Below are 26,859 nucleotides of genomic sequence, written 5' to 3' on the forward strand. Positions count from 1 at the left end.
ACAATGTTATCACCTATCTCCTAGCATTTTTCTGCCCTAAATGTCTGAGCTCCCAGAGTTGCGGGACTCATGAGCCACCTAAAATACTCTAACCTTCAGAGGCGCAGAGAAAAAACAGAAAAGTTGACCCTAGAGTTTCCTAAAGGCTGAGAAACAGAAAGCACAATAAGAGCCCCAAAGTAATTTTCTAAATAAAATCATAAATTCTATTCTTGGGAATGTACGACTCTCTCTTGAGCACCAGAGGTTGGCAACACTGAAATAATTAATTGTACTTTCTCTAAATTACCGTTAATTGATGTTTGGTATGTTTCTAAGCTAGCTCATCTAGCAAGCATCAATTAAGTTAACAGCCTCAAGCGCTGTGTTATAGGAGTTTACAAGAATACAGCCTCTTGGTAACGTAAAAATTAATGTGCTTAAAATGAGCTGAATGAGCAGCAAACAGTATTGGTAGAGACGAATAAACTTTAACATAAGGCTATAGCCAGAGAATGAGGCTTGTTCTCCTTTGTAACAGTAGAAAGCTCCTCATCAACTTTACCTAGACCCAAATTCGCCCACCTGCACCCCGCTCCCAAGAGGTCCCGCAGCGTGAATGACCTGTCCCAGTGCCGGCGCGACCCCGCCGGGACGCGCGGGCTGCACGGTATGTCCTCCGCTGCCGGCCAGCCCAGCCCCACCGCTGCGGGCGTAGCGAGAGCGGTAGAAGTCACAACCTTTGCACCTTCCTGCCGCCCTTCCTCACCAAGCACAGCACGGGAGAGAGGCACGGGGAGCCCCCGCCACCCACACTGCACGCCGAGGCATGCGGAGAGGGGACGCGGAGGTTGCACAGCAGCTGTGTGTGTCGCTTGTTGGATGCCAAAACCCCACCTGTTTGGAGGGAAAAGCTAGCCTAATACGTAGCACTGCTTGTTAACAAATGGAGTAAGATATTCGGGGGATGTTTTCCTTACTGCGGTTGGGAGGGAAATTATGGAGAATGTATTACTTTGTAGACAAAGCTGAATTTATAGGTTAGGAAAGAGGGTTTAAAATTACCTCACAGATCACTTTTATTGTTGCAATTATTTTAGCTACACAATATCCACTTCTAAATGTACTTCTAATACGAAAGAATATTTATAACTCCCCACTTATGGCTGATCTGCCATAGATAAGAAATACGTTTTAAGCTTTGTATTAATGCAAGAACTCACAAATATTTTCTCCTGGAATGCCTGCACTCTTTATTTCCTTGGTTTTCATACACTGTCACCTGCTGTCAGCCAATATTGTTATCTGCTGTCCCCGCTGCGTTGTGACTAGATCAGAACTTTTGTCTTTCTTGTTTGTGTTGACTGATGTAGAAAAACCACTCTTCACCCGTGATGCATCACAGCTGAAGGGGACTTTCCTCAGCACAACTCTTAAGAAAAGCAACATGGGTTTTGGATTTACCATCATTGGTGGGGATGAGCCAGACGAGTTTCTCCAGGTGAAGAGTGTAATTCCTGATGGGCCTGCAGCACAAGATGGGAAAATGGAAACAGGTAATTAACATGGTTCCTCTGTTCTTTTATATGAGAAGTAGAATGAGATACAGATTTCTGAGTCTCGCTCTCTCCATGAATGCATACATTTTTCCATATGACTTTCTTTGTTAATGTGTAAAACAGCTGCTCTATAAGAAAAAATAAGCTTCTCAGATAAAACTTTCTTGTAGTTTTTCTTTATAATAATGCCAAGTAGCTTATTTTTCCCATTTCACAATATTTCAAGGGAGAAAAGATCTCTGCATTCTCCTACGTAAAAATGGGATATTACATTCTTTGGTTTATAGGCTGTTTACTCAAGGGGAGTCTGTGCATGGAAGGAAAAAGAGACAGGCAGAGAGAGCACAGCCTAAGTGCAAATTTATTTCTTTAGAAAGGACGGTTTTGCAAAATAATCAAAGTCGAGTCTGATCCAACATTGTTCTCATTAGAAACATCAAAACAAGAGTTTTCAGTATGGCATATGGACATGTAGGCATCTGTGGCTTACTAATAAAGAATCTGTGAAAACTAACTAAATAAAAGAAACTTCCTCTGGAGAGACTTAAAGCTGCTTTTAAGATCTGGACCACCACTGGAAATATTTTCATGTCTGCGGATTGATAAAGATTGCAAGCCACTGTCTTAAAGGTTTGCAAGGTCACATCGGGTCTATGTGGATGAAACATTTTTGGAGGAAGGTGAACTCAGTTTCCAAGCCAGCTATCATCTACCGTAGGAGAAGACAATCAGAGAACAATAGAATAATTTCAGTTGGCGGGGACCTCTAGTCACTAACCTCCTGCTCAAAGCAGGGCTAACTTTGTGGTTGGATTGGGTTGCTTAGGGCTTCATCCATGGGACTTCAGAAAATTTTATAGGACAGAGATCCCACAGCCTCTGTGGGCTCCTGTCCCAATACTTAACCCCTCCCTCTCATGGTGAAGATTTTTGTTCTTTAGATCCAATTGGGATTTCCACTGGTGGAACTGGTTACCAGTGACTGTAGTGCTGTGTTCATGCAGCCCTGACACTGTGTACCGTCTCTCCCCAGCAGTCCCTGTTCCTCAGATAATAGTCAGGCTGCACATTGGTAACGGGACATGTGCATGATTTTTCTTTCCATTTCTTACCAAGACTTTATAGAAGAAATCCTAGTTTGGGATTTATGTTGTCTCTGCAGAAAACTAAGTTCATGGTGGCCAGAGTGACTGTGAAGATAGAGTATTGCCTAGCCTGTGACAGATCACTGTGATGGGCCGCAGCAGCAGAGCAGGATCCTTTTAGTGTGTTACAGTACAGGAGGCAGACACATAAACTCACACAAGCACAAATAATGTGGGTGGAATACTCCCAAGTGATTCTTCTGGAAATTTCCTTTCATCCTTCTTTTATAGTAGCAAAGGAATGTTCTGGACTACTGTATATCAGAATAAATCACCCTGAACTCTAGTTTATTCTGTAGGACTCTCCAGGACTTCGCAAGTAGGAAGTGTGAAGGTTGTGAAAAGCATTATTTAAAAAAAACCAGTTTGCCTCAAGTCTTATATTACAGCCGGTATGACATTTCTGATGCCAAATAGATAAACAAATAATTTATATAAAGAAGTAAAATGTAAGAAAGTAGTATAATACAGATTGCTGGCATTGGTTTTATAAAAAAATTAGTCTAACAGCTTTTTAATTCTCAATTCTTGTTGCTGTTTTAACTTAATGCAATTTGGTTCCCAAAGGCAAAATTAAATTAGCTGATTAAGTGAACAAAGGATACAACAGACTTTCTGAAGTTCAGGAGATTTTAGTAACATGAACTTCATTTTTCCTAATATTTTCATATTACCTAATACACTGCATGAGGGATTTTCCTTGTTTGTCATGGTTTAGCATTCTCAGATCCAGCACTCAAATATAGTTAGTTGCTAATCTGTCTGAAGTGTGGGCTGGTTATTGGTGAACTTGTTCATATGGAGTTCTTTTCTCTGGAGAAGAGAGTATCCTTGCAACTTACTTAAATTTTGATGTTGAAATGGAATACGGGTGTCATAATACTATTGATGGTGATTATTGTAGTCATGGATTGTGATGAGAATATATAGGGAAAGTGTGCTTTAAAATGCATAGAAATAACATTGATTATTTTTCTGAGGTAATTAATTCAACTATATTAAGAATGCAAGACAGAAATGTACATTCAAATATATAATCACTATAATTATGTGAGCCCGATATGTTCAAAATTACATCTCAGAATAAATTCTGGCTTCAAATGTCTTAATTTTTGAGAAGAGTGACAGACTTCCGATGTAAAGTAATTGGAGAATCTCAGGCTAATGATTGTGGCGTCTAACATGGTTTCTATGAATATTTGAAGTGATTTCTAAATATGATAATGGTAAACTGAAAAAAGATATTTAAGGTCAGAATATTTATAAAGCTCTGTTCAGCAAAGTGCTTGTATCTCCTGATATCCAATACTTTTCACACTTCCTGAAGTAGGATTTCTCTCCCTATTCGGCCATTTTACAATCTAATCAACTGGAGATATGAAAGCCACCCAGGTTCCATCAATCGCACTTTGTTCATAAAGCTGTTCAAATCTTATGTTTTAAAACTGTTTGAAATTACATATGTACCTTTTTTTGTTAAGTAGGCATCATTGGATGATGACTAGAGCTTTTAAAGTAGATTTTATTTATTCTTTTTGACACGAACGGTGCATTGTTGTGCAATTTATGTGCACTCCAACTATGATCACCATCATAGGAGGCTTTGATAAATAATCAAAATATCATATTGTGGCAGTAGAGCATCATAATAGAAAGCCTGAGGACAATGGCACTAAGATCTGTGAAGCAACCTGGGTGTTAGTGGTAACCACAGGTGCTGGTGCTCCCAGCTGTAATACAAGTCTGGAGCCTTTCCCTTGCAAGGCTGATACTTTTTATGGCCAAGTGGTAAACAAGATCCTAGTGTTTCAGACCTGCATCAGATACAGGGGAAAAAAGGAAGAAAAGGCACCATCTCCTTCATCTTACCTGATCTTGGCCACGTGCTGGAGACACCAATGCCGTACTTTATCCTAGTTGTTAAAGAACCAAGCTCATAAAAAACTAATATTGTAATTTTGGTTTACTTCTCCCCCCCAAAATCTAATTTAGGGGTCAAATACAAATGCTATTCAAAGAGAAGTGTGAATCTGTGTAAGATGTTATTGTCACCCTTTAACATGATCACAACACAGTGATTTCACCTGCAGGTTTCAAAATGAAACAATTTTGGATTTCATCCCTTGGAACATGGAAGCAGCTGCCTGACAGTGACTTGGCATTGCTGTGATGCTATGAAACAATTAAAGTAGTGAGGCAAACTGAGTGCACTGAGATGCAACAAGTGATGTCTGAGGTCCTGGTGATCTAACACGACCACTCAGTGCCCAGTGCCAGGCACTAAAAGGTAGCTGTAATTGTCACAGACCCACAAAAAACCTCACAAGCAGACTCAGAGGAACGACATCTCAGTGGATGAGTCAAAAACAGCCAAAATTACATTCCTGATCCCATTTGCCAGATGTTTCAGAATTCCTAAGGGTTATTATGCCCTCGTGTAAATCTGGCATCTGTGAGCTAATGGCTGTTAATAATACTGCAAATGCCTTCCTAGGACATGTTTTAGCATTTGGAACTCAATCAAGCTGCTGGATATGAACATCACACTCCACAGCATCTCTGTCTACCTCAGGACAGCCTAGGAGCTGATACCACATTCTTTCCTGAGAGGTTACATTGCTTTGTCTTGTCTGAAGCCTCATGCTGCCGATAGAAAACTGTCTGCATTTAAGAGGCCCCTGTATCCCATTAAAATGCTGAGTGAACGTCACTGGTAAGAGACTGCATCTATATGAAAAGATTTTTATACAGTGAGTGATTTTGAATGACTGCTGTTCTAAGGCAAACAAAGATTTAGGCCTGCGGCTGAGTCAGATGAAAGCTCAAGCTGCAAAGGCAAAAACTTTCCTACAGTTCTCAAGGTTATTCAATGGACTAGATAAACTGAAACACTCCCACATAATCAAGATTCTCACTCTGCGCATTTCAGCAAGTTCCAGTTCCTTTGGTGAAAGTTTCCAGGAAACAGCTCAAAAACACAGTGCACGAGGGGTTAATTGGGTCTGTTGATGACCCTTCTAACTGATGAATAGCTGTGGTCACTGCAGGTTGAACCTTCCAGGAATGTGCATACATCCGTGATGAATTGTCACAGCTCAACAGTGTGAACCAAGGAATGGGAAACATGTTCTTTCATTTCATCAGCCAAGCATACGCCTGGCCAGCTCCAAGATGGTAAATCATCTGTAAACAATGCAGACTTGGGCTCTTTTAGATGTTATTCTCTCAGGAATGGTAGCTTCACTGTATTAGTTAATCCACTTTAGAGGTAAAAGTTCATAAATGTAAGATAGAGTTCAGCTAAGAGGTACAGTAGTCTACAAGACAGATGTCTACACCTACCGTATGAGTAGACATCCACCACTTCTAGATAACTGTATTAGGATGAAGCCTAGAGACTAGAGATCTAGAGTCTAGAGACCAGACCCACATCTACCACTCAGAATTTCTACTGCACCTGAGAGATCTCCAGAGGGAATGAGCCAGCTGTTAGAAATACTGGAAGGAGTGACCCGTGGCCTTGCTGCTATCTGCGGGCCTACCGTCAAGAACCATAACAGTCTTCTATACATGATGAATTTTTCAAGAAGCTGAGGTTACTCTAAATGTAAAATTTAGGGTAAAATTTAGCAAATCGGAGAGACCGCACACTTGTTGATCTACAAAGTCATAAATGTTGTTATTCACTTGATTAAGAGCAACACTAAAGCAATTATCAGGTGGTTGACCCTACAATGTCACTAGGCTTAGGGAATAATTCTCTATTCATCATATTTTTGCACAGTAAGGCTAATATCTCACAACCTCTGTAAAAAGTAGGGTACTCAAGACAGAAGGAATTGGGGACATCTGCAAAACGATGCATTTTTACAAGTTCAAACAGATCCTTAGTTCTGTTCCCTGTTTGTCGATTGTCAGTTTGGACGAACAAACCATTATCACACCTAATGTCAGATCAGATTAGATGCAAGCTGTCCAGTTTCAGCAACACCAGAAAAGGTGAACTATATATGGAAGGAACAAGGAATGCCTTCAATTCAAAGAAGCAAATATGCCAAAATTTAAAAAAAAAGTGTTGGCAGTCATCTGGGAATGTGAATACTGTCAGAATTTCACTAAAGGACTCTGTGTATCATGACCACACACCACTGTGCCTATCTTCTTTTTCAAACAGGTCGAGTTTCTCTCACGTGCTATCAGTCAAGATCCTTATGGCAATATTCTCTTTTACAATATTCCCTCCCCCTGGTAGCCAACTGTTTACCACAGTTGTCATCTCAAGAGGTTCACTGACTAGGAGTTCAGTGGAGAACTGGTCAAACATACGTGTAGGACTTCATTTCCACAATACCAGAAGCTGGCTGAAATTTAGTTAGCTCACCTGCCTGACACTACCACATCCAGTGGCACCAGGAAGACTGGCCTCCCAAAATTAAGGCATGGCATTAGGAACATGAGAGATTGTGCTACTCATTGGACTGCTGAGGAAGGACTATCTTTTCATTATCTTTATGCATCTCCAGGCTAAAACACTCTTTTAATATATACCAAGGCCTCATCAAGTGTCAGTCTTGCAGCTGCAAGCTTATGCCACGTGGCAGGTCTGTGAGAGCAGAGCAGCATACATGAAAACAGCTTGTGGTAACAGCCTCCCTTAACACCCTTGCTTTGTTTGGAAGCTAGGATGTTTCATCTGAACTGGCAGTGGTCTTTTGTCTCCCCATTTCAGTCTAGCTAAGTCCGAAGATCTCTCTCGCCAGATGTTGCTATTAGTCCCATGGAGTAAAGAGAAGGAAAATTAACTGTTTGGAAAGTAACTGACAGCAGTAACAAAAAATATTTCAGGCATCATGGACAGGGATAATTTTTCCCACCCATGTTAGGCCAGTCAGTGTGGATTTGTGTTATGTTTACTGCTTGTATGCCTACATCTTCTAGCACAGGCAGCTGAAGAAACAGTGCAAAACACAGCAGAAACAGTGTGTTTCCATCATGTACAACCAAAATCATTGCATTCTCTGTTCAGCCATGACGCCTACAGTTCCTTTCACCAGTGATGCTGGTTACATTTTCCTTTTTGTGAGCCAAACCAGGAGTAACTATTTGGTAAAACCTCAACCTGGTTTTCCAAAACCAGTCTTCTTTCATTTCACAATATAATTTGGCTTTTCAAGGAGATGAGATTGAGAAGGCACTGAGACTGGAACTGCAGTATGAATGCTGTGGTCTTTACACCCCACATGAGGATGGAGCTAATAGATGCCCTGCTAGTTCATAGCTGAGATGAAGGGACATCTAGGAGCTGCAGTTCACTTTTTTTCCTTTATGCAGTACACAGCATCCCACTTCATTGAATCCACTTTATATTTCTCACTATAAAAGCTTGCATATGTCATATAACTACTGCCAAAACTGTTCAAGAGGTCTATAGGTAAAATTAACTCTGACTTTTGAGAATCTTCCCAAGGTAGCCTGATGCAGTGTTGCTAGTCCTCACAATTTTATCCTGAATCTCTATGTAACGAGAATCCTTTAAAGCGCAACTCTTAATTTTTTTTTTAAAAGGTGACTAAATGTGAATCTTAGCTAAATTTTACAAGATAAAAGTTTCTATTCCCGTAGTTGCAGAGGAAAGCTCTGAAGTATGACCACATTATATTTAAGAGGTTTCAAACAGAAAGCACATAAAAAAACCTGCCAGTTTTACTATTTATTTGATATCATATATAGAGACTGTCACTTTAGCTGGGGGAAGGGATATGACTTGTGGTTTTGAATGCTTGATGGTGACAGTTAAAATAATACTTGCATTTTAGGAATATTAATAGCAATGAAGAACTTGGTAGCAGATAGATATTCTTTTTCAATCCCTCTTTCTTTCATATTTTAAAGTAGGCAATTCATTGAACTCTGCATTTAAATAGATAGACCAGAAGATGGCATTTAGGTTGCTAGAAATTTTTAGTACTTGTGCTATTTTTTCCAACATTAATTTTGCATTATATTTTTTTGTGTTTCTATTGCTTTCATATTGCTACAGTGGTCACAGTAATATCTGTAAATTTCTTCTTGCGTTAACCAAAGACCTGGGAAAAGTGTCCACTTCTGTCACTAAGTTACTGAATTCTAATCTCTATGAGGTTCCTATTTTAGTGTTTTCTTCATATTTTTATTCTTTTGGTACTCACTAGATTGTTAGGTACTCATTGGATGATAACCAGGACAGAGATGAGCCTAGACTGAAAAAAAATGTATCCATATTTTGTGTACCACACACTGTTACTGTCTACATCTGAGGTCTTTGTGTGCATCTTGTCAGATTTCTTCGGTTGGCTGGTATGATATTCAATAGCCTTGTGTTCTCCCCGAGGTGCAGAAGATCCATATGTCACTATCTGTTCTGCCTGATATGGAGTTAGAGCTTGAGTCCATCTTGCCTATCTATCAAGCTACTGAGCGTTCATTAAGCACTGTGTACAAATCTTTCCTATTAAAACCATTCCACTTTGCATAAATATTCCTTGACGTACGAAGAGAGCTACTGATTCTTTTTAGCCCTGTCATTTGGCTATTCCCTTGCAGTCTTCAATTAAAATTGTTTATACAAACTGGAAGAGCAATTACAGCACAGCATCTAACTTGGATTTCAAAATGCTTCTGAAAATGGACAGTATGTTCTTTAAGTCACAGCAATAATTAGAAAAAAATTCTTCCGAACTTCTTGTCTTCACCTCATGTGCCATCTCACTTCATGAGATGATTCTGGTTTTGCATTACTAGTACAAATGGGACTCAGTGGTCTCTGACTCCATATGTTGGGTTTCAGCCCTAAAGTTTGCCATAATTTAGAAATTTGGGGAATCTTCTCTCTCAAGCTTTAGGCTTAGTACCTTAATTCGAGGTGGTTCAAAGCATCACATTAAGGAACTTAGATCCCCAAGTACAGTGTCAATAGGGAGGAAAAGGTTGCCTCCAGCAGACAACTGAGACTACCAACATTTGGGGTGTAATTCAGTTGCCTAAACGTAGGTATCCAGTGCCATTAAAAGTGCCGGAGAACCCACCCAGCCTCCTCCTGCCCTTCCAGGCAGCACTCTCTTGTAAGTCCTGTGTTGTACCTGCAAGTCCCATATGAATATCTCAAATGCCCAAGGCTGTTGTGAAGTACATTAGATGCCTACTTAAACAATCCCATTCCTCCTTCATTACCTTAAGAGGAGTGTGTTAATAGACTCTTTTGTTTTTTTGTTATCATCTATTACAGCAAGCAGTGATCGATTCATTACTGTAATAACAGTTTTCTGACAATTTTAAGGATATTTGTTTCCCCTAGCCTAATTCAAGCTCACAGTTGCGGTTTTATGAACACTTAAAAGAAATGGCAAAAACCCTTTTAAACTTAATAGGCTTAATTTTCTCTCATTTAACTATTCAAACAACAACGTTATAAGAAGTCTGATGGTTGAGTTCAGCTGTATAGTGGTGATTAGAAATTAATTTTCATCTCCAGCACTTATAATATTTTGGTTCAGATATTATTACTGCCCATAAAGTATATACCAATATTAGGATTGAATAATATATGTAAATTGTTTTCTTTCCTATAGTGACTTGTCAAAAGACTAATTATTTTCAAGTCCAGATAATACACAGAAATGCAGTAGGAATCTGAAAAGAACAGCAATCTTTCATTTTGCTTTGATAAAACCCATATTTATACACAGGAGACAACTCATAGTATGCATGGTTTATGGCACTTACTTCATTTTGAAAGAAATACACATTTGTTAACACTATGTTTTGATGTATGTTTATCGGTCCTAAGAATGATAATATGTGCTTGCTACTTGAAACAGTAAAATACTGGATGTGTAAATAGGTGAAGTTCTGGGTTATGTAAGTGTGCCACAGTCTTCTGCAGGAGAGAGTATATAAGCAGATCTGCTTATATGTAGTAAGTTAATTCTAATGGCTAAGCCATTAGAGCAACTCTTCCAGCACGGACTATGGAAAAGTTGAACGTGTTTCATTAGAGATGGCTGAGGTCTGAATGTGTCCAGCCATGCCAGATTCCACATGTACAGCACTTACTGTCTTTTTATCCAACTGTTTCACCTTTGACCAGATTTTCACTGCAGGTATGTTTTTATTTAACCTAGAAACCAAAGGTGAAACAATGTGATGGGAAGAGAGGACATAATGCAGATACGATCTATGATAATATAAACGATCCTGTATCTTATGGACAAATGCAACACAAATCATATACACAGGACATACACACTCTGTTTAAACTAAGCTGCCAGTCTAGGTCTCTGTAACAAGAGAAAATGGAGATCTGGTGCTCAAAGGTGCCATATCTTTAGCAGAGAATGAGATCGTACAGAAATCAAGAAACATGGTAAAGTAAAATATCAAAGAGTGAACGTGAAAAAGCAGAGAGAGTGTCTGGAACATGAACTATTCAAGTATGTGCAGCCTCACCTTCCTATTAATTCAAGGTCTGACTCCATGGAAAACATGGCCACAAAGGCCAACAGCATAGACAAGGATACTAAAACTACGCCATACATATTGCAGTATGCAAAATACAGAGGCAGAAAAAATGTTAAATAATCTTTTTCTGTCCACTGCCATGCACTTTTATCCCATTTTACCGTTCATATTGTCATACACAAAACAAGTGTGCATGACAAGTCTCGGAAGCCCATAAATTCATTCTTCAATCTGAAACCCGTCATACAAAATCTGCAGATTCTGCTAGTAGAATGTTTAACATAGGTCAGGAGATGACAAATGTATTGTCATAATCCTCACATTTATTAGGACAATTTTTGTAAATTTTGCAAGTTGCCAGTTGAGTAAGCAGTGTGCAATGAACTCAGTGGCTGCCAAAAATGCTGCAGTTGCAGAAATAACTTTTCTCCTATCAAATGTAATTAACATCTATCTCACATGATTTGGCTATTTGTATGAACAGACAAAAATATACATTGAAAATAACAGTCAGCATCTTCTCATGTACTGTTTTATTCAATAAATAATGACATCTTATTTCTTAACAAGAAGAATGATCTGGGAGGAGGGAAAGAGCTTCTTTCTATATAAAGAGTTGATAGGGAAAGTGAGAACTTCATATTGCACTAACAAAATTAATAATATAGAACTGTACTTTTCAATATCATCAGCCATGCCACCTTTGATTTTCTTTTAATTGTGTTGTTTTGGCATATAGGGCTTTATTATACCATTCAATTATCAAAACAAAACCTAAACATTTAGCTGAGTTTCAGATTTTTTTCATTCTGTATTAAAAATTAAATAGATTAAGAATGCATAATCACCTCTGCCTCCACATTTGTGCAACCAAATACAATCTGTATCTATATTAAAATCTGAGAGTTCAGAAATTCAACTCTTCATTTCCTTTAACTATTCTTTGAGAACAAATTTTAAAGCTGAAATTTAAAGCAAATTTTAAACCCTTTGAAAATTTAAGAATAAATTAAATAATGACTTTTAAGATACAATTTCTGCTGTGTATTTAGAATGGGAAATATCTTTCTTGGCTGTTAGCAAACACTTTACTTGAACAAATTATTTAATATCCCTGTACCAGAATTTCCCCATCCAAAAGGAGAAATAGTCTTTTTAGAACTTTGTAAAGTCCAATAACTGTTGCAGTTAGCAACTCCCATCATAACTACTACAAATATTAGTGAAGAGAAGCTTAGTGGAGTTCAGCTTAAGATATTTAGGCCCAATACTATGTATGTCCAATTGTGTGGTATACATTAAACCAGAAATCTGTGCTCAATCGCATGTAGATCAATTTTTTGTCAGTGCTCTGAGTTTCTCATTTGATGCGTGACATAAAGTAAAAATATCCAGAGTTGTGTTAGAGATGAAGAAACATTTCCAGGCACATAAATCATATTCCAGGAGCTTTGTGAACCTTTAGCTAATGGGGGTTACAGAGACAATTCAGGCAATTTTGTTATGAGTTCACTCCTAAAGCATCTTTCGCTGTCTATTGCCGGAATCAGGATATTAGCACAGAGGTACCTCTCATGTGACCCTGCTTAGCTCTTCACATAGCCTTTGTAAGAAGAGCAGAGTTTACTTCAGCACTTACGCAACTGCCTCTTTGTAACTGATGACTCTGACATTTTGAAAAATGGCTTGTTTGTTTAAAAACCTGTAATGAAAATTTCTCGATAATGTAAGGAGCACTTTTCAAACCAGTATGCGGGCATGCAGTTAATGCTGATGGAAAATTTCATCCAGCCTTTCCTCTCTCTGCCCCACAAAAGTCTTCTCCCCTCCAGCAGTCCCATAAGCGCGATATTGATTCTGAGCCGGTGAATGGAGGTGGAGCTCAAGATGCAATGCTGCTGCCGCCGTATGCTCTGTGCATGCAGCAGCAGCAGCTGCCGGGGCAGCACGCGCTTCTTCTGCTCGTCTCCTCCTTCAGTAGATAGCACGGGGGAGCAGTGCTCTGGTGGCGGAGCCAGGCTCCCCGAAACGCTGCTCCTCCGTCGTGCCCAGATAAGTGAGGACTGTGTACAGGAGCTAGATAAATTCTTGGTGACTGGAGCTCAGGAGTTTTGCCAGGTCTCAGCTTTCGGCCTCAGAGGGTGACTGGGTGGTGGGGGGAGACAAGGGTCCCGTCTCCAGAGGCTGGGTGCAGGACTGGGAGAAAACCAACTGGACTAGGATTTGCTGGAGCTGGAGATGTGACAATTCATTTCTCTTCTGCGGGGAGGGAGAAAAGGCAGTAATTTTATGCTCAGTGATGGCTGGAGAGTGGGTGTTTGTATGCATGTGTGTGTGTGGAGAAGGAGGCGGGAGAGGGGAGGGCAAGGTACTAAAGAAAAGAAGAGAAGGAGCTCTGCGAGAAAGGTCTGAGAGCAATGATGTGAGTATAGATCTTTTAAACACTGGCACTTTCACTCCTTTTGATGTATTGCTTTCTTCTTCATCTCCTAATGAAAGTAAATTAAATTTTTTTGTATTCAACTAATTTCTTCTGCATTAGAATTGGCATCGTTTTATGCAGTACTTACTGACACTTTCTTTGCCATACTGAGCATCACCTGTGGTAGTGCTGAGGAAAAGTCAGATCATATTGGACACCTCTTCTTGATAGGACTGTACCTTGGGATTTTATTCATAGGCTAGTAGTGAGTCGTGAAGCATGCAGGCTTATGCTGCTGCACTGTTCTTCATGATCTTTTCTATTCCAGCTTTACATACACAAAATAACAAGTCTCAATAAGCAAAGGCTATCAGCAGTTGATGATTATTGGCCTGAAATCACACCTTTGAATCCTGCGAACCCATCAGCTCTGCAGAAGCTGGCAGGGCCGAGCTGGGGGTGCCTGTAACATGGTGAAGGACTGAAAGAGCACAGGAAAAATTGGTGGTTTCGTGCTGGGGCAATTCAGAGAAAACAGGCAGCAGAAAGAGGTGGGAAACTGGAAAAAGAGGAAATTGAGCTAGTAATGGGAACCTGACAGTGCTTTCATGTCTTGTAAGGGAGAGGTGCAGGTTATAGTTTAATAGAAACATCATTGTGATTGTATGGGAATGAAAAACACACTAGGTGTGTGGGGCGGCATTCATCATACCACCATCACTAGCATGTTACTAGGATTATTCCCCTGATATTGGCCAGAGCCTCAGCCAGGGCTCTCGGTACCCACCTTGTTCAATGGAGCCTGGCTGACTTTCTTCCACTGAAACCTCTAGAAAAGTCCATGCACCACAAGGCAGCCTGGTGGGCTCAGACAGGTTGTCCCCAGTCAACTGGAGAGGAAAGCATCCACCACAGCACAGACACTGACTGCCATCAGACCTCATCACTGGCACCAGACATCACCCATGTACTTAACCTTGTTTAATTAATAGGTGGGTTTCGGGGGAGATTCCTTTGTAAAATTCCACATGATATTCATGTAACGCTGCAGTGCTACACATGTTCCCAAAATATTTACCACGTTCATGTGTTCATACTTTTTATATCATTTTAGAAGATTGCTTTATTTTGGGGGGGGGTTGTTCTAACATAGACAAGAGAACTTAAAAATACTATCATTTTACCTTTGGTTGTTTTCCAGACAGGTTAAAATGGCAGCATCATTACTCAGAGTTCAAAAAATCTTTCTGGTTTTTTGGTAGATTGTTTTCAGCAATCTGTTTAGTCTGTCTTATTCTGATTATTTTCTGTATATCAGACAGAGTGTATTTTTTAGGCCAAACTTGATTGCATCAAAAGGAAATGTAGTTGACTATTATATAAGAGATTCAAGTGTTTCTAGTGCAGTTCCTACTTATTTAAAAAATAGTTCTGAATTGTTTTGAGAAATAGGAATAATAATAAGAATTGCACTTGAACAATTATTCATGTCAAAAATGCTATTTTATCCAATGTGCCAAGCTGATGGATTTTTATTTTAAACTGTACAGTGTTGTAAATACTAACTTTCGATAGTCTGTTCAGTTCTGAATGCAGGATTGTAATATTTTAAACATTTCATTTGCTACAAGAATAATGATTTCTGCTTTGCTAGAGCATAATATATGTAATTTCAAGTCAAACGGAAGTAATATTTTCCAAAACTGTTGGCAAATAACTTTTTTTTTAAAGTTCAAATTGAAAGTAATATGAGCTTAAGAAAATTCAGTGAAGAAACAAAACCATAATGGTTCTAATTTTTAGAGTTTTTTTTTAAACTAACTGTTCCAGCAAAATTGCCACAAACTGGCAATTTCTTCTAGCTAACCCCAACCTAGAAAAAAATTCTCAGAAAACACATAGTTCTTTGTATAACCTCTTTTTACAAGCTATATCTTAACTTTCAGTTTAACAAAGCTCCTAATGATAAGAATTTTCTTGAAGTTTGTAAACAGTGTGTATGTTTGTAGTGTGTGTATAGGTATAGATATAGTGGTCCAGCGTTACTGGAGCTCCAGCAATGACACTGGTATCAGTGCTCCCCCAGGCCGCCCAGCACCCCAGGTCTTTTTACAGCAACATCCTGTACAACCATTTTCAAAGGCATAATCTCAGTCAGAGTTTCACCTGAGTCATCCAATTCTATGTCACACTTCCAAATAACATACTTTTTCTAATCACAGTCTGTTAGAGATAATCCAGTATAAAACAATGGTATGCATATTATATGTAGTACAGGTATCTGGATGTATCTAAAACTGTTAAACAGATAGTAATATACAACTGCTTATAATACTAACAAATGTTGAATGTGTGTGATGAAGTGCTTTTATATATGTATGCCTGTGGGTAGGTGTGCTGAAAGCATATCTCTGTAAAAATATACACATGCATGTGTGAATATATATACATTTATATATAAAAAATAAACATAAAATTGAGTCCATTTCAGAAAAAAAATGCAGTGGTTTCTAGGAACTAGGAGAGGTGGAAGAACTACAATGTTATTTCAACATATCAAATATTCTTACAGACATATCGCTGAGGGGCTGCATGCCATGGAGCAGTGACTTTTACAGTGATCAGCCTGGACCCAGGGATATGGATTTTGACTCTCCCATGTAGAAATACATCCACATGTCGACGTTAACTCATTTTTACGTGTGTGTTAGAATTAGGAGCTGATTCTCTTTCACTATGACTTCTGTGTGATCCTTTATCTTGGATTGACAGAAAAAGCCAAGCTTTCCCTGATTTGGGTCTTCTACCAGTAAAGTGCAGGAGTGGCAGTGGCCAGAGAAATCAATATCAAGACTCTCTTTCTCTCTCTCACACACACATAACTGGAATGCAGCTGAGGGGAAGAGCCAGACCAAGTGCAGGAGAAAGGAGGGACTGGAACAAAGACAGTAAAGCAAAGGGTAAAATATAAAGTGTTATCTCAGTAAAGACTGTCTCAAAATCTGTTTGCAAAATGCAAACACATCGTATGCATGTAGACAACCTTTTATCCATCATTTTCCAAATCTGAAAGTTTTCTTTTTGGGTATATAATAGATGTCATAAAAGAGACTTGAAGCAATCCCTCTGAGTCAAAACTGAATGGGGAAAGTCAGTGTGTTTAGTCAGTGCCTGATAGCCTGCCTATAAATACCATGAAAGCAGCCCTATCCACTTGACAAGCAGAGTGGTGCATAATACCTCATACAGTATAATTGCGTCTGCTTCAACAGACTTCAGCAAGATTTTTAGTCCTTGCAGAGGCAGCAAGTTCTTCTCCCAAATCTTAGAAATTACATGGGCTACCGTGACTTCTTTGTGACCTCTGTTGGCATCTTGCAATAGCAGTTTTTAGGGATGGGCTATATATCGAACCTATTCTTTCAGAGTAATTTAAATTTCTCATGCACTGTAGTCTTACTATTATATTGCTATCAGTGATGGAATTAGATGTTCCTTTAAATCCTGATTTAGCTGGAAAAGAGAGAAATCACATTATGCTTGTGTAATTTTTATTCCTTTTTCTTTCACATCTTTAAATTTCAGTGAATTTGATGCAACAGTATTAATTTGCCATTAGATGAAGGCACACCTCGTATTTTTGTGTTTGAATTAGGCAGCACGTCTGTTTTTTAATTTGGGAGAGTGAGGGATTTGAGGAAATTGCAGAATGCTCACGTAACTAATTTCTCTTTTAATGGCGACAGCTTTTAATCTCTTTCATGTCTTGTTGGTATCTGAGCACATCTGGGTCTTACTTACGTATTCAAAATCTTTGTTATGCCTCAAGAGCATCCTTCCCAAATGGATTCTATTTGTGCAAGTGAAAAAGAAGAATATATTATCAGTCGTCTTAAACAGTCTTGCTTTTGCACATTGCCTTTAACTACACGAAAATAACCATACAGACAAGTACACTTCTTCTACTTCTGTTCATAGTTGGGGGGAGGGGGAGAATCCTTCAGTAGAAGAAATGTAGAGAGTGGGTAAAAACCAAGTTGGGAAAACATTTAATTCAAATCCAAAGTAGAACATGACTAGACCCCAGTGGAGGAGAAGCACATCTGGTACATGCAAACAGTTCTTCCCTGTGCATGCAGAAGACCTGCAACTGGACCTAAACCTCATCTTTGACATCATTACTTATTTTAATGATGGTATCATTTTTTCAATGCTAGGACACAGTCACTGATAAGTTTGGGGAACATACTCTTTGTAAGATTATGGAAATCCTAAGGCAAGGACTGTGCAAATACAGAAGTACCTTTCACCTTCTTTGCCCAGCATGTGGGACAGTAGCCACCAATATCGGAGGGATTTATCCTACACTTTCTCCATGTCATAAAGTTTCTCCCTCCATTGCTGCTAGTATTTGCTTTTTTTCTTTATTTCCATGTCATGTAAATGACATTATCAGTTCCACTGTTCCCAGTCCTCTTGTGCTAGGCTGGCCTCAAGCGATCCCTCGTGCTATGGAGCTCCTTCTGATAGCAACAGCCTAAATCTGGACATAGAGGCAGATGGTCTCAGCTCTATCAGACTAAAGGCTGTCCTGTGCCTTCAAGCCCAAGTGAACACGGCTGGAGGAAAATGTGCCACCTATGGTTACCAGCAACACCGCACCAGAGAAACTTCTATGCTTGCAGTTATATAAATTCAGGATTGCCTCGGAATCCAAAACACACTCTCCAGGTCTTAGACTAGATGGACCACTGATTCTCCTAAATAACTACTCCTTTTGAAGCTAGATGAAACTATATGAATAAGTGTGAAAATATGCATACCTCTGTTTTCCAAAAGTATCTTTTAGATGAGTTCTACTATGAGTGCTTTATGGTATTCAGCATTTAGTCCACCGGTCATTGCAATAAATCCTGGAGGACAGTGAAGTCTGAGAAAGAAAATGAATATGGACACTGCACATACCAAAGTTAGTGTCCTCTCTTTTTATGTTCTTTATCATATAACAACATATAAGTGCATTGAGAAGTGTTTCGCATTAGTTATCCCTAGCATATTAAATAATTCATAAAAGTAGTGTTAATAATTGTACTAAAGTGACTTACAGCATAGTATCAGACCTTTTCATTGCATAAACCTCCTCCACTGTCCCCTGTTAATCCGAATACTCCTTGCCATGGGAATGCTAGCAGTGCTGTTAAAATAGTTCTCTCATGTGGGATAATAATATACATATTTTTGGAGTGATAGTAAAAAGACTGGATAGTTTCATTCTCAATGAAAATAAAATGATAGAAGTTTTCAAAATTTGTTTCTTCACAGTGCTTAACTATAACTCCACTTATTTATTAACCCTGAAGATCCAGTCTTGATAATGTTTCAGTAGTAGTTTACAGTACTCCAGATTCACTAGACATTAAATACATTGATTGATTGGTTCATCTTGATGTAGGTAAATCTGTCAAGGCTAAACAATTTGGGGATTCCTTGCTGAGAAAAGCTAAAGGACTGCCAGTTTGAAAGTGCTGTGATTCGTTCTTCTAATATTAACTAAGAACATAATATGTAAACTTTCAACAGTATAAAATTAGAAAAAAAAACATAATTATATTGTGTAAATATAACATTTAGTACCTTGTTTTCAATTCTTGTAAAAGCTTGTTCTATTTTATGAATTGGTTTATTGTCCTATGAACAGGTACATTCTCCCTGCTAGAATTCATTCACCCAGCCATGCTTAACTTTGCTGGTAGGACAATGCTATTTATAGTGATGTCTCTCTTGTTAGTGTCAGCAGCCCCAGATTTGGTTTGAGTGATACATAAAGACAATTTTGGGTTTCTTTTCATGAACTTGTATCTTCTTGATTATAGTAAATGTGGAAAGAATTAAAATAGATGAGGAGCCCTGCTTTCATTTTTATAACTATGGTTGTTCGGGTTTTTTAGTTTAACCTTAGCTGAGTTTCTTCTGATTGTAATCCCCATTGAAATTTATGACTGTGTCATTTCACTGTATTTCTAAAAATCACTCATACATACAGTCGACACCTTACTGTGTTTTTTGTCCGGAAATTGCTTTCTGGCAGAGCATGTATGTGAGCATTGTGTGCACACAAGCCTGAAAAATTAATAATTTCATACTTGAACTGTCATAAGAAGCAAAAAGAACAAAAGCAATTGTAATACAAATTGCCATCCATTTTTAAAACACTGATTTTTGGAACAGGATTCACCAATATACTGTAGGCTTTTTGTGCCTGCCTGAAGCCGGACAGGGGTCTTAGACATGCAGCCAGTTAAGGTATTTTTAAAGACAGGGAAAAACAAAGCACCCAGCGCACATCAGTTTCCTTTCTGCTTTCTCTAGCACTCTGCTGCTGGCATTCACATCCCAGATTCCGCCTGCTCCTTCTGTTCCTGTATCCCCCAGCACACATGCTCACCCATTGCTCATCCTTAGTTATCTCCTGTCTCTAATGTGCTGCATCCCTGCACACGTACTTTTACCCTTTTTTGTGCACTTCTCATGCAGCAGACAGTTCTGAGAAGGCAGTTTGTGAAATGGCTGTCCTATTTCCTACCATTTTCTCAGGCTTACCAAATAAAGGTAAGCTGTGCATAAAATATGCTTGAGAAATTTTCCATGAATTGCCTTCTGTCGCTATGGCTACTATCTCCAATTGGATGGGAGACTACAACTTGGTCTCAATTTCTGATGGACATAGAAGCGATACACTCTCAGGAGAGACGGTACCACCCACTTTCTCAAGAGCAGGATAGAAATGTTGTATGGAAGCTAATGACAGTAAGTCATAGCCTTCTGAGGAACAATTAGATACAATGATCATTTTGGGAAGGGCTTTTTAACTACAGGCCACCCATGGGATGATTCACAGTGAGAACATTAGGAGATGGCAGGCATACTGTGAGACTGCTTTTTCAGTCTGAACAAATAGTCTGATACGGGATCACAGTCATTCATAATAACCCATTTTAATTTACTTGTATTCATTAGCTAATTAACAAATTAATAAATTCAAACATCCAGAAAATTAATTTTTTTCTAAAGACAAAGATATAGTGTGTTCTCATACACAACAGAGGATTAATGCCCCTTTATATATAAAATCTGAGATTTGACTATTGAGCAGTAATCAATGTATCCATAATGCAGCTTAGTTTGTTGCAAGTGTTAAGATCCAAGCATTAAGCTGAATGTCTACATTGCACTGGAAAATGATAGAGTATTTACCCTGCAGTGGTGTCATTGTTGTTCAAACATTTACTGCAGTGGAAATGAAGTCACAGTGAAATTGTGACTCCTCAGTGCTATAAATGGTACAAGAGCACTGCAAATGCTCGTCTCCCTCTCAGAAAGCTTACAAACCAAAACAGAAAATAGAGAAGGTGATTGAGACGTACAAGGAGGCAGAATAGCTAGTGGGAGATTGGATAATCCTCATAAAAAGAGAATGTGATTCTTAGCCATGCAGCTATAAGGGTGAAAAGTGACCTTTTCCTAACCATTATAAGGCTGGAGTTTCCTGTGTGTTACAAAGCAGTCTTAAAGGGGCTTGGTGGGACTTGTGTTAATGATTTTGCATCCTTCATCTCACCAAGAAATTATTATGCAAGCTGAATTTTGTAGTTTAGACTCAGTGTAGTATTCAGGAATGGGCTCGAACAGAAAGCATAAATTATTCAGTGGTGAAGGTGTTAAATTGTTTTGCAAAGAATAAAAATATATTGTCCTTGAAAATGAGTGCTTGGCAGTGAAGGAGGCTCTAGAGATATTAAGATAACATTTGCTTGGAAGGAAGGTCGGTCTGATAATACATTACCCTCTATTAACCTGGAAAAATACAGTAAAACCTGAGAGAACCAAAAGGACCTCCACTATTTCTCTTTGCCATACAATTTTAAAGCAAGTCATATGTTTATACATGGCTGAAAAACTATTAAGTAGGTCTTTTGGTACAGAAATGATGTGAGAAGGTCTCTAAAGTAGAGGTCACTTTTATGTTGATGATTTTACTATCAAAAAAGATAAAATAGAGGTAATACATAAGATAAGCATGTATCAACCTAAAGGTTGAATGGCCTTTATAAAACTCTTAAGTAGAAAATGACTCATATACTAGCCATACAATTGTATAAGATATTTGTTCATGAATTGGTAATCAAAGGTGATTCCATTTTAAATGCACTGAGGTATTTATGTGTAGTAGACTATTAGTAAAAATCCACTTATTTAACTGGAAATTATTTCACTGTTTGGATACAAATATAACACTTCCTGTCTTTAATTTTGCATAAAAGCATTAACCTGTAGTAATCCAGACTTCTTCTGAAGTGTTTGTCTTTATCTCTGGAAGGTACTGACCTTGTAAATCTAGTTGACTGCTTTCAAGATACAGCAAGATTTGAGGATTTATATATATGTACAAATATGAACGCCCATATAGATATTCTGAATTTCAAATTTGGCAAGACAGTAGAAGCTCTAATAACTAAGATGAAGCAGTGAATGACCACACGGTTCGTCACAACTGGCAGGATTAAGGACACAAGATCTTTAGCCAGAATCAGATTCTTCAGCATAAAGTTTGGGAGTGAATTTATAGTGTTAACAGCAGCATCTGGGGCAACAGTAATTTTAAATATTTCTCATGGGAAGCATTTGGATGCATATTTTTATAATAGATTGAACTTGCTAAACAATACATCATAGCAACACCTTCAGATTTCATGCCTGGCATTTGACTCCACATCCATGGTTTGGCTCTGAAATAAGCATGCTGATTTTCAGAGGTGCTGAGGGCTGGCAGTTCCCATTGAGCTTGGTCAGCAGAATGTGGACCTGAGCAATGAATACACAAAAAAATCCACAGATCAAAACTTCTAGTCTTAGCCTTAAATTAATGACCTGACTGATAGTGAAATCAGATTTGCACTAGTCTCAGAGAGTCCGCTGCTAAAGTTAGGCACCTGGATGACCACTCTTTGTGAGTGTAGCGAGAAAAACAGAGTATTGATCAAACAGTGATGAAAATCATGGTCTTAGTAAATAGATAACAGAGTTATAAAACTGCCCAGTTCTGGCAGTAATGCCCACTCCAGTTACAGGGAATGTCCTCAGAAACCACAATATCTGTAAAATCAAAATGAACTTTCAAGTTGTACCTCTATAGATTTAAAATGAAGACTAATCCTACTCATCTGTCTTTGCGCATGTTTTTTAAGTGTCCAGCTAACTGCTGTTACTAAATACTAATTTAGTATGTGACTAGTTATTGCTTGTCCTCATGGTGCTGGCATTACTCAAAGAAAGAAAAAACCTCTATTAACCATTTCAGTTCACAAGTAAAGCATGACTGCCTGTTACTAAAACCTCCCAGTTACATATATATTTCAACATATAAAGACATTTGTCTTTGTGCTGCAGCCTCTTTGTAAATGCCCCATCTAGTTCCTCACCTCATTCATCTCCCTCTTTCCTTCCCGGCAGTTTATGTCAAGAATTAGCAGTTGCAATGGTGTGCAGTCAACAATGCTGCTGAAAATGTCGTCCACGGGGGACAGGTGACACATTGCCAGGATTCCCAGGCAGGGACAGGGGCTGCTTGGTATTTACATCATGCTTTGCCATACCCTGATGCCTTTAGGCTGCTGGGAGGCTGGCTGGGCTACTTTCTTCCTCCTGGGAGCCATTACCTAGATAAATGTGATGCTCTGCGCACAGAAATAAAATGTTGTGCATACAAAAGCAAATGTGTTGTAAATTTTGACCTCCTTTTTCTGAAGAAAAAAAAAGGGTTTCATTTCTACATGAGCCTCTGCACACAGTGACACCTTTCAAAGTGATTCCAAATAGCTATGCAAACATGGCATACTTTTTTTATCTTGCTCTTCAGATCCACTGATGTTTTGTCACGCAGTTCATTCACACCAGGCATTTCAGGATGCACAAGCAGTTCCTGCAAGCAAAACCTAGACAGAACAGGCTTACATAATTTGTAAATAAAAGGCTGCCTTGAAAATAGGACCTTTTTCTGTGGTCTTGCCTCCAAGTTGCTTATCATCTTTTAAATAATTACTTTTTTGTAAAGTGGCAGTTTTAACATCCATGCTATGCTTTCAGATACTTGAAGAACTAAAAAACTGTCTAGCTAGGAAGAGAATTTGCCTGCTTTATAGCACTTTATGAGCAGTATTCATTTAAGTATTCCTTTGCTATTGCTTTACTTATGTTTTTAATCTGCAATGTTTCATGTTTACTGGATCAGCAAATAATCAAGGTCTTTAGATTTTTTTGGAATGTATTTTATTCCTCTCCTCAAAAAAGTTAAATGCCTCTATTTAAATAGCTTTTACCACTATATGCAAAATACAAATAAAATGTAAATAGTTTCTTCTACTAATCCACATCTGCCTGGGTGTAATTACATGATACATGCTGGTTAAGCACAAAAATTTTGAATAGACAGCTTTTTAATTAGGCATGTGCATTGGGTCACAGTAGAATTAAAAAGGGTTCTGAAAAATTGATTGTATAAAAATGGCACCTGCTTACTCAACAGATCTGCTTCTTGGGTAAAGTTGCAGACACGCGTCTGTGTCACATCCTTCTGTTGGCCCTTGTAGAGGAAGCCAAGTTCAGACCCACTGTGCTCTATCCTTCCAGTGATGGGGACAGATTTTAGCCTGAGTTAACCACTTCTACAAAGATACTTTGTAGAATTACTGACTTTCAAATGTGACAAACATCTCATTTACATCTGTTGCTCAGGTTTCATTAAGAGGAAAATTTAGGCCTATCTATCTAACGCAAATTTGAGTGCCTGAATGCCTAGAAACACATTTCGATTTCACTTTTTGTCAGTTTTAGTAAATAATAATTTTTGTTACCCTGAGTTTTTCCACTGAACCTCAGTTCCCAGAGTCCAGTGACTGAAAGGAGGATCTGTGGATAGTGGTTACCTGTCAGCTTTGCAGAGTTTGTCAGCACATGGGTAAAACTTTCTGTACGAGGTGAAGACTGGGAAAGGGTTCTCCTACTCTAATATGAAGAGAGATATTTTAATGGGCTCTTCAGTGTTCTCACATACCAGCAAGTGGTCCTGAAATTATTTCAGAGTGCAGGGGCAGCTGAGCATTATGTCTCCCAGCAGCTCTTTTCATCTCACTGTGGCTGCCACCGTATTACCTATCAGATAAAGTTGTTATAAAACTAATAATAAAGTGGTCAATTTTAAATTTAGCTCTTTCAATCAATAGCTGTAATCATTATATGCATGTACTTCTCCCCAGGTTACATTCTTGATATGTTTTAGCAGTTAATTTAGTGTTCCTTTTTAAAAGAAATAAGTTAGAATTTTCTTGACAGGTGTTTTAAGTATTTCAGTATTAATATGCAGTAGTCATCTACACTGAATCTCCTTTAAGAAGTTATTATAATTCAGTCATTTTTATTTTAAAAATAAGGGTGATTATGTAATGAGTGTTAACAAAAAGTAGGGCCAAATTTTTCAAAAAAAGATAAATCAGGCTACCATGAACTGCAGGATCCTAGGTTTTATCTTTTGTCTGTTAAAGTTTTGCTGTGCAGATGTTAGCAGCTAGACCCAAATTGGTTTTACAGGGTTCTGTGGCAGGTCAGAGTACAAGAAAACAGAGAATTTCTGTTTATGCAGAACCTTTTGAAGTCTTTTACATCCAAAGAAATACCTCCACCCATTCTTAACAAGAATTACTTATTCACACACTGGATTAACACCTATGGCAAGTGGAAGGAAGTTAAGATTCAAAGTTTCAGAAGGAAATTTGGCTGCTACTGTTTAACTAAATGATCTCTCATGCACTAGTTCTCTGTACTGCTACTAGTAACTGTATGTGCACATGTAAAAATGGTTTGTTTCTAACAAATCTTCACCTCTTTCATGGCCATCGATCACGTGCCATTGTTATTAAAATTACCCCGTTTTATATCTCAGTACTGGAAACATGCTAACACCACTGAATTTATTATTAATAGGCTACAGTGCCAGCAATCTTGCAGCACTTTGCAGAAAGAGAAGACAAGGTCACTGCTGAGAAGTGACAGAAATAGCTGGTAATGACAGTAGGTAGTGTGGGTGGGCAGGTGAAGGGAAAGCTTCAACAGTAAAGTAATCGTGTATTGCTAGTTCTGAAGCTCATGCAAAGTATGCAGATGCAGAATTTAGAGTATACAGTTGAGAAATGCAAGTAAGAATAAGTAATGCTGGAGAAGTTATCAGAGTTTACCTGGGCTATAAATGCAGCAAAAAAAAATGCAGCCTGAGTCTTGTACAGCTGGTGCTTCCTGTGCTGACTTGCCAAACTGTGGGCTGGTTTTAGCTCCATTGCTATTGGCTTGTGCTGGCCGCAGGGGGGTAGCAAAGCTGTCTCTGCCCCCCACCAAATCACACCATTCTGTCATATTTTAAGCACAAGAACACAGATACTAAGAGCTTGATCCAAAACCCATTAGAAACAATGGAGATGTTTCTACTAAACTTTGAATGTGATTGTAAATTAACAACAAAGATCTAATCTGCACTTTTTCCTCTGCATTCAGACTTCAAAGTTTAAAGAATTCTAAATAATAAGAAGGGCAGTCCAGTAGGCAATGCAGTCACTGAGGTACCATAAAAAATTCCAGCCAGGAAACCGAGTGCGCAAGTAACAGTAATAACAAGAAATAAGCAAAATGTTTGTATAGAAATGGTGGGAACACAGGTAAGAAAAGGGAGGAACTTTACCTACTAGTGCAAGATGTGTATACAGACATTCTAGGGGTAATAAAAACATAGCAGAAACATAGCAGAAACAATAACTGGAGTCACTGAATAATATAGGTTCTTCAGAAAGGAGGGAAATAGAGGTGGTAGCATTACATTAAACATTAGGATTATTTGTGATGAAATGACTTATGTCAATAAACCAGATTCTGTTTGGATCAAGCACTTCAAGTGTGAAAAAAGTATTTTTGCAGAATGAATGCTTGTGGAAAATCCCCAGGGTGTCAGATTTAACTCTGCAACACTATTGTAGAGAGGAATGTAAGAATCTGTCTTTAAAGGATGTTGAAGCTCACAAATTTCTTCACCAGTTACCAAACCAGCAGAAGATAGTGATAGTTTAGAACTGGTTTTTAGTTTGAAATATGTAGATAACAAAATGTAACCTTTAACAAAGCATTCAGGCATTGAGTCCATTAACATTACGTGACAAAA

The 26,859-nt window shown here is 38.4% G+C and overlaps 1 protein-coding gene across 6 annotated transcripts in view; it reads left to right on the forward strand.

Annotated features, from left to right (window-relative positions):
• The window catches only part of MAGI2 (membrane associated guanylate kinase, WW and PDZ domain containing 2), a 760,905-nt gene that overhangs the window by 607,478 nt on the left and 126,568 nt on the right, over positions 1-26,859 (forward strand). For 3 of the 6 annotated variants that reach the window (XM_069801726.1, XM_069801727.1, XM_069801730.1), the window contains 2 exons: positions 524-649; positions 1,353-1,535. In XM_069801726.1, coding sequence (XP_069657827.1) covers positions 524-649; positions 1,353-1,535 — 309 coding nt within the window. The remainder of the gene's footprint in view (positions 1-523; positions 650-1,352; positions 1,536-26,859) is intronic. The other 3 variants (XM_069801731.1, XM_069801728.1, XM_069801729.1) reach the window with 1 other exon arrangement.

Source organism: Haliaeetus albicilla, chromosome 14 (genome assembly GCF_947461875.1).
Source record: "Haliaeetus albicilla chromosome 14, bHalAlb1.1, whole genome shotgun sequence".
NCBI lineage: Eukaryota > Metazoa > Chordata > Aves > Accipitriformes > Accipitridae > Haliaeetus > Haliaeetus albicilla.